General features: G+C 31.2%; 1 protein-coding gene across 1 annotated transcript; it reads left to right on the top strand.

The window, feature by feature from the left end:
* Positions 1–307: 307 nt before the first annotated feature.
* On the top strand, positions 308–2,532 carry LOC132715621 (amiloride-sensitive sodium channel subunit beta-like). The gene is made up of 2 exons (XM_060698655.1): positions 308–667; positions 1,050–2,532. The coding sequence occupies exons 1-2, from the start codon at positions 418–420 to the stop codon at positions 2,021–2,023; spliced, it is 1,224 nt and encodes a 407-aa protein (XP_060554638.1). The 5' UTR covers positions 308–417; the 3' UTR covers positions 2,024–2,532.
* The last annotated feature ends 6,609 nt before the right edge of the window (positions 2,533–9,141 follow it).

A 9,141-nucleotide genomic window follows, 5' to 3' on the forward strand; every position in this document is an offset into this window, starting at 1 on the left:
ATTACTATCACTTATTACTTTATTTATTATTGTCAGTTATATTTACAATACAAATATTTGTATCATTGTCGTTTTACAAGTACACATATATATCTTGTTTTTAAATATCAAATTTCATAAGACGAAAAATTTTAATAATCAAGATTACAACTTAAATAAAAAGTGTTTCGGTAAAGAAAATAAGTATGCAATAATGGAACTTAAGCAACCTAGGTATTTATGGTTATTTGTTTGTATGTAATTATTTTACTTCAGATACTGATAATGAAAATTGTATTCTGCAATTATTCAGGATGTGTGTGTATATTCCTTCTTCAACTCCTTGGTCTAGTTCGTGAGTTTAATTCATACACAACAAAAACATCTGTCAATCTTGAACATAACAACTTACCGTTTCCCGCCATAACGTTTTGTAATATGAATCCAATGAAACAGGGATACATTGCTAACTTCACTAATATAAGTGAATTAAGACTGTACACACAAAAGGCAATTTATTCTGCAATATTTTCCAATGTACCAGAAGACGAATCGTACAATAGCTCTAAAGACAAATTTGATGATTGGAAAACAAGATTTTTGACAGAGTTTGGAAAATTAACTGATGAAGAACGATTACAGGCCGGACATCAAAAAGAAGACTTTATTCACACTGCATCATTCTCTGGTAAATGTATATGGAAATTATTGTACTTTTTTCGTTAAAAAAGTGTTATTCTATAATTTAATTACATTGTCTAATTCTTAACAATAATCTTTGCATGCAAGAGCATTTTGCAAATTAAAGAATGAATATTGCAATCTAAAACGAAAATATTGTGTTCTTATTAAAGACATCAGTAATTCACTAGAGACTGAACTTAAATATTAGAGCAAAGATCGCATTCAATGAACGTAGACAAAGCAAGTTCGGGATTAAAATTGCTTCAGATATCATTGTTAAAGAGAATGAAAATAATTTCACTAGCCTTCAATTTTATGATAAATTTCGAAAGATGCAGATATTTTAAATATTTACGTACGTTAAACATTTTTACCGATACAAACAGGTGGCAAGTTACCCAGAAGCAAATTTCAAACAATCCTGTCCCGAATGTTCGGCAATTGTTTCACACTTGACGATACTGACGTTGTCGCTCGTGGAAGCGGTCTTAAAAATAGCTTATATATAGTTCTTAATATAGAAACAGAAGAATATCTTGAGCAATTTACATCGTCGTATGGAATTCGCATGGTGATACATGAAAAGGGTACATATCCTTTGCCTGAGAAAGAAGGAATAACACTTGGCTTTAAAACAGAAACACATGTGGGTTTGCGTGTGACCACAATGGACAGGCTTGGTGGTAAATACGGTAAGTGTACGGATGGTCTAGAATTTCGTGCGAAATACAAGATGAATTACACAATACCTTTATGCTACTCGTTATGTGAAATGGAACATACAATAAAAAACTGCAAATGTCGCTTAATGTCCTCATTAGGCACAGTAAATCCAGCAGGTGAGCGATATTGTGATTTTGATGATGACGAAGAATGCTTTGAAAATGTCTCACAACAGATTCTTAATAAAAACATACGTTGTGACTGTTTTAGCCGTTGTGAACAAGTAGTTTACTCATCAACCGTTTCAAGTAGTTCATGGCCACATAAGTACTATCTGAGAAATGTCTTGTTAACTGATATTTGTAAAAGAAAACCGGAAAGTTTGGAACATATAGGCGACCCGTCACGACATATTTGTGACAAGATCACAGTAAATTTTGAAGGAATGACTGATGCAGAAGTGGATGCTATATCAAGAAATTTTCTGGCCGTGTATATTTATTTTAAAGACTTGACATACGAAGTGATTTCTGAACAGGCCATGTACAACACAGAAAGGTTTCTGTCTGATATTGGTGGCGCCATGGGACTGTTTGTTGGAGCCTCTGTACTTACATGTGTTGAACTTTTACAAGTATGTCTGGAAATTTTGCTATGGTTCCGACGTCGAAGACATACTGATAATTACAAGTTTTAAGTACCATAACCATATTCTTCTGTTGGTTGCTCTAGGTAAACATACAACATGCTTGCATTGTTTTTTCAACGCATTTTGCCAGGCTTTGTGCAGAGATTTAGGTCTCTATGAAAAAACATTTGTCCTGTTATGAATTTTTAAAATATTGAGTCTGTTCTATATAAAAGTTTTATGTACCGAAATAATTATTTTATATATTATCAGTATGAATGTATTAATGTGTCTCATAAAATGTAATGTCGGCTTCTGTAACAAAACTGTTTATCAGATTCCTGTTCCATTGATAGGTGCTATCTGATAGACCTAAACATGGCGTTTATTAAAGTGTATATAGCTATGTATTTGCTGCTGTCTGTGTATTTATTGTGATAAAAAAGAATCACAAAAACGAAAACATAGAATGAAAGAAAATTGTTAGTATATTTTAATGAAAGCGAGCGGGGCATGATTGAAAGCATCGCAATGAATGATTTCAGACGTAATTAATACATTTTAACCCTCTGCTTGAATTAAAATATAGATAAGGGTTTTAGCCTGTATAAAAAATAAAACTGTAACAATTTGTTATTTTGAATTGTAACCATTATACTTTCCGACAAAACATTCCATGTTATGATGGAACCATTAAGTGAAATTTGTACATATGTTAATCTAAAATTCATCTTGTATCAAAGTGTGGAAAACTTTCTTCCGAAAATATGTCAGAGTTAAATCGTATACCCAGATACATTAATAAACCTCACTCTAGTTATCGTGGATAAACATAGAGCATGCTCGTTGATTGGCTACATTGTCATGGGGTTAACTTATCATGACGACAAATAAAGGGTTTATGATAGAAAAATAATATTCAGATGCTCATACATTGGTAAATTTATTCTAGGGTTTCATTTTGTGACTACAGGGAAAGTGTTTTTATTTTTGCGTATGAGCAAAAGAGAAAGTACATCAAAACACTTGGCATCTAATTTATATTCGGTGGCTATGCTCCCTCGTACAGACAAGATAGCCACGTGTTTCGATACTCTTTCTATTACTTATTTCGATTAAAAGAGGCATAGGTCAATGCAAAGATTTGGCTTTATAGAGCATAGTACTGGTTTAATTGTTCGCAGAGTACTAAACATGATTATCCCTTCTAATAAGCAAAATAAGCTTCAAATGATGCTTAAAACAATTTATATGCTTTAGCAAATTTCTAATTGACGGTCTAGCGTTAAAGAAATTGGGAACACTATTTGGAGAAAATATAAATAACTAAATGTAAGGCTAACCTATTTTGCAGTTTCTAATAAAAATTAAAGACACTAGAAACACTAGAGTCGGCAAACAAAGTCATTCTAAAAATAATAAACTGCTAGGTAAAATTGCACAGTAATTGACTTTTTTCAATACCTTGCATTTCAACCAACAAGCTGTGACAGATACAGTAAGACACCTTGCCTTTATTGGATATAATATGACGACATTCTAACTTTACTGGTGGATAAAGGCCTTAGGTGTCCCTCGTGCATGTATTGACAGGATATTACCTATTTTCGATTCATGAAAATTGTTTTAGGATGTTCAATAAATTTACTGTTTACGCGCAGTAGATGGCTTACAGTGGATAAGTTGTCGCCAATGCTTGCATTGATTATAAAGGATAGTGGTGAAAATTTGACCTTCGTTCATCATGGAATTTTTGATGTTAGTAGTTCTAGTGATTGTTTTAATATATATTCAAATGAAAAGTTTAAAATGTTTGATAATTTAAACGAGAGGTCATAAGAAGAATTTAAAGTTACAGTTGATATTTCTGGCTTCATTAGAATTATCATTGTAAACCTTATAAACATAGAATACTTAAAAACGTCTGCGATTTGTTACTTTTTCTTTATATAATAGCTTTGAAACTTGTTATTGTCAAATATTGCAGTGGGATAAAACAATGAATATAAATGCAATCATACGTCTCCAAGGAAACAAATCAGAATAAAAAGGGACTCAAAACTTAACAAAAAGAAATGATAGGATTTAAAAAATTGCTTCCCTTTGTATGTGTAAATGCAAAACGAAAATCTGTTTAGTTTGAAGTAGGACGAAACAATGTTGGCAGTTCAATATGTGAGTTCTGTATTTAAAACGTAATTTACCACCTCTTTCTTGTCTTAACACGAATCTTATTTTGCTATTTGAAAGAAAAAGTAACATATCCTATGCCTTACGAAGTAATGCATTACTTGCAGAATTTACCACTAAACTCTTATAATGCAGTTTCTTAAATACAATTATATTTTGTCAAGTATACAAAGCACATGGAACAATGAAAATAATATATAGAAGACGATTGCTTGGAAAGTTAAATTTAAAATAATAATTTTAAGATCTGACTTTGTATATAACATGTCTACCAAGAAACCAAAAATATCGTTTATCGTATCAAAGACAGCTTATTTTCGTCATCTCGATACATGTCTTATCCTAGTGGTTCTTTTCAAAGAACTTTACATTAAATTTTCTTTATCTAATATCTTATGGAAGACAAACATTTGTTGCCCTACGTTAATTTTCGTTCACAATATTGGCACTACAAGCTTTGTAATTGATTTCTGTCTTTATGGAATTGATTTGTTGCCACTTAATTTCTTTCTCATGTTGAAATATTTTATAATTTTTTGTAAAGCTTTTTTCAATTTTTTTAATCAAACACACAAACAATTTGATGTTTTGTATTGCAACCATGATTTATATTGAAAGATTGAATAAATTGGTGAATGAAAAGAAACATATTTTAAGTGTTTGATCTAAGATAATAAAAAGATACAAAATTATTTCGTCAGAAACACAATAATTTTATTACCAAGAACAAAAGAAAAGTGCCTTTAAAAAGAGTACATTTTAAACAAATTTTCCTGCTGACTACAATTATGTTAAAGGTTTTACAAAGATACAATTACGAAATACATTTTAAACAAGAATTAGTATGAAAACAATTTTGTATCTGAAAAAATCTAAAACATTTTTTTAAGATTACCTGTATCAACACATATTGTAAGCTAAGTAAAAAATAACAACTTTTATTGATAAAAGTTAATTCAACAATTTCTTCATTCAACTCGAAAAAGCACAAAATTTGCCATATTTAACAACACAGAAGTTCCATCGAAATATTGCAAAATGCTTTTGTCACTAGTTTTCACGACGGTCAGGGTTTAAAGCCAACATGCAAACTGAAAATGGCCTGTCATGGCTACTTAAATAGATTCTGAAATTGCAAGGACTGTCATAATTGACCAATCATAACATTCCATGTGCCCTGGCAGGCTGGCAGGAACGACAGGAATTTCTTAAATTAGCAGCCATATTTACAGGAATAATTTACAAAATGTAAATTACCAAAGTTAACAATTAACAAAATTTGCCATGAACACTTGAATTACATGCTTAACTTCATGTACTTAAAATCTTGACCAAAACAATCATGGTTCTAGCCTAAAAAATGAACTATTGGTATAAAAAGATTCTCAGAGCCAGGAATTTGAATTTTCTCTCCAGACAAACTAGAAGGTTATACCGGTCATCAGGATTATTATGAAATACAGCAATAACAGCTTAATATTTGGAAAGCCATTAAGTCTTAGGTAAATATGGATCACATTCTATGTATTATATTCTTACATGTAAAATGACAAGTATTTGTATATGTTGATGAAATATTTGAATCAAGGTAGACAACCCTGTTCAGCCTTTTGATGCCAGGATAAACAAAATAGTAAATTAATCATTTCTTGAAGTATAAATCCCCTTATAGTGTTCTATATAGTCCTAGAACCTCGGTATGTCTTATATATGGTACAAATACCTTCATTCAAACAATAAAATTAGCAAATATGAATGGTTGAGACAAATTCAGGAATCCCGACAAGGCAAGTTAAGGAGTGTTACGCATTGACCTCATTTGTCACCAAATTATCCCAGTTTGATGTTCATATTGTCATAAAACACAATTTGTTTTAAACTTATATATATACATTATAATGTCCAAAAGTGATTTATTTTGTAACTTACATTATGTGATGGTAACATCGACATTGTGGCTGAGGGATTGCCTTTAAGGGTTGAGGCATCAGAATTGCAGCCATTGTTTATCTCTGCGTGATCGCAAAGGGGCGACTAAATGGGTTCGGGTTACGAGTGTCTGTGTATCTCTCATCCCCAGCGAGTGGGAAGGTTTAAGTTTGTAACACCCGAGGTTAGCTAAAATCATCTTTCCTGAATTGGGGTCATATGACCTAAATTGTGTTTTTGCGCCGTAAAACCAAAGAAAACAAAATGTTTAAAATTCCGTGAAAGTGAGGGTCTTTAGTAACTGGTTCATTTGGCAGACAAAGACCTTGAAAATGAATACGCTGTTTTACTTGCCTTGAAACCCCTGTAACTGTAGACCCCTGTAGATGTTATATACAATCAATGTATAAAATCGAATGTTATCGTGAAAGCGTGCGCCTTGTGGAGAGACCTTGCTTACAATAAAACAATGACATTATACTTTTTTTAACCCTTTACCTCATATAGACGTGTTTTGGCGGCTTTTCGCCCCTCCCCCTTGATGAGGCCTCAAACAGTGGAAAAAATGCCCTATTTAGGTCCCAAACACTGATTGGAAATGTTGATAAAAAGTGATCACCTTTTCGCCGCCGCCCTATATCAAAAAGGTACATCAAGGGATTGGCAGAACATTTTTACTTGTAACAGGAGGCTTTTCAATGAAAACGGCCATTTTTCATAATATGCTCATGAAGTAAAGGGTTTATAAACTTCACAATGGTGTTGAGATATGATTAGGATAACAAATCAAATGTGGAAACTCATTTCATGTTTTCCCGTTTATTCATATCTGCTATTAACATAAGGCACCGTATAAATTTAAATAATTTTTTTGTAAATATATACCGCCATTCAGACGAAATAGACCACATTAAAACATCATCTGTTCACCACACAAGTCAGATGAGTTACAAAATGGACTATAATTCTCTTCTTAATTCAGTTAAAATATCAAATAAATTGTAAATGCAATGATCATAATGTTTTATGTCAGTGAACAAGTTGTTTATTTCCTTGTTTATTCCGTTGCGGAAGTTGACGTTATATTTTCATTTACGCTTTAACAATAACTGATTTATACACATTTTACAATTAACATTTGTAGATAACCTATATTTCATCAAGAACTTTTGTTTAGTATAATTTAAGCTGAATTTTTCTATGTAACAATATTAAACTGATGGCAGTGTATAGTTGTATCACATAAAACATGTGACATTATGCTTATTTTTTTTTCATTTTCAGATTAAGCTGAAAACTATATATTTCACAAGATTGACTGCTATAATGGTGACCAACAGTTGATATTGGAAAATGTTTAGGAAAATAATAGATCTACCTAAAATATAAAAAGACTGCCCCACTCTTTTTATAAACTGAATGTTACAGATAAATTCCGATGAATATTTGTAAAATTTTCCTTTGGCGATGTTGATTATATGTCAGTCATACGAATTAAATGATAAAATTGAAAGAAAATGTAAAAATGTAAACCTAAAAAACTTCCATCTGTTCAGTAATCAAATACTGTTAGATGGGAATAATATCACTTAAGGTGTATGTGATAACCTAGTTACTGATTAAGCGGGTACAAGGGCGTGTAGGGCGTGTATGAGCTTGCATTTACAATTTCTGTCCATAAGCTGGGTCATTCAAACTGAGTTGACAACATTTTTAATTCTGTTTCTTTTGGGCGTACATCATAGATTATGTTTTCTTCTATTTGATTTACTTTAATTTCATGAAAGAAGCATTGATCGTTCCCTATAATGATTCCATGCAAAATGTTTTTTTTTTGTTTTATTTTAAAAGGAATGAATTTTGCTTTCTCTATATTGATTTGCATTGGATAATGCAATATTGTCCCGTCAATAACATAATGTTTTGTGATTGATCACATCTTCATGAACAAGGTTTTGTTGCATTTTTTGTGATTTATAACCTTGCTCATATTCGCTTTCTCAGTATTTTGTGATGTTTGAGGCACACTTTTTGCTTGCAGGAAATGTTGATAATCAGAAACGAAAAGGTCACTCAATGAAACAATACAATTACAGACAACGGATTTCAAATGTTTTTAAAAGGTATAACATTTTTATTGTAAGCGTCATGAATTAATTTCTGTTATTATTTTCAAAATTGGCAAGTAAGTTACGTTACACATTGATGCTACAAGAAGTGAAAAGTTTGAATCATCCTTACTAGATATAAACTAATAAATGATAAGCTTTTAAGATAGATAAAATCTTAGTGAACAGTATAAACATATACAGTCAATAAAATGTATATCGTTTAAAATGTACGTGATGTGTAACAAGATGTCAAACGGGAATACATGACGCAGCACAAACGATAAAGAAATATAACTTCGGTAAAAAATCATAAATCCCTTAGTGATGCAAGGAGTATCACAAACGACTATAATTTCGAAATAAACAACGTATTTGCGGGACCTATACGAATTGAAATGCATGTTTAGTATTGGTTGTACAACATTCGGTATAGTTAATAAGTGATTTGAACATTTACATGTATTGAGAGGTACACTTTCCTATGCGACTAACAAATTTAATTAAACTATATGAAGACATTGCCTTAATGAAATTGCATGTAACCTATATTTCAACCACATGCTTTTCTCAAGAGATTTTGATTAATTTTTGGATAGTTCCGATGCCTTTAAAATAACAAGCGTTCATTAATTATTTTCTTTTGAAACTTAAACCAATCGAATATGAAATGGTTTTTGAAAACAATTCTATCCATTTTAAAGTTCTTCTCCTGCATTGTAGAAATCTAATATGTTGCCTTTGTAAAAGAATCTTATTATTTTTGTAACATTTTCTTTCCACATCATTTATGTTTAAAATCAATAACATAGTTTAATTGAGTTTTAAATAGAAGAGACATTGGTATCTTGTATTAATTAAAACCACATGAATTATCATCGTCATTGCTTCTGGTACAGAATACGCTACGTGAAATATCGAAATTAACACACAATGCTACATGATAATACGTTTTTTTTA

The sequence above is a fragment of the Ruditapes philippinarum genome, unplaced genomic scaffold (genome assembly GCF_026571515.1).
Source record: "Ruditapes philippinarum isolate M1 unplaced genomic scaffold, ASM2657151v2 ctg2404_1_1_1_1, whole genome shotgun sequence".
NCBI classification, from domain to species: Eukaryota; Metazoa; Mollusca; class Bivalvia; order Venerida; family Veneridae; genus Ruditapes; species Ruditapes philippinarum.

What these genes read in the sequence shown, in the direction of transcription:
- LOC132715621 (XM_060698655.1), top strand. Translation starts at nt 418, where the DNA reads ATGAATCCAATGAAACAGGGATACATTGCTAACTTCACTAATATAAGT. An exon ending in TCACACTGCATCATTCTCTG is followed by an intron (nt 668 to 1,049) that starts GTAAATGTATAT and finishes CGATACAAACAG; the next exon opens with GTGGCAAGTTACCCAGAAGC.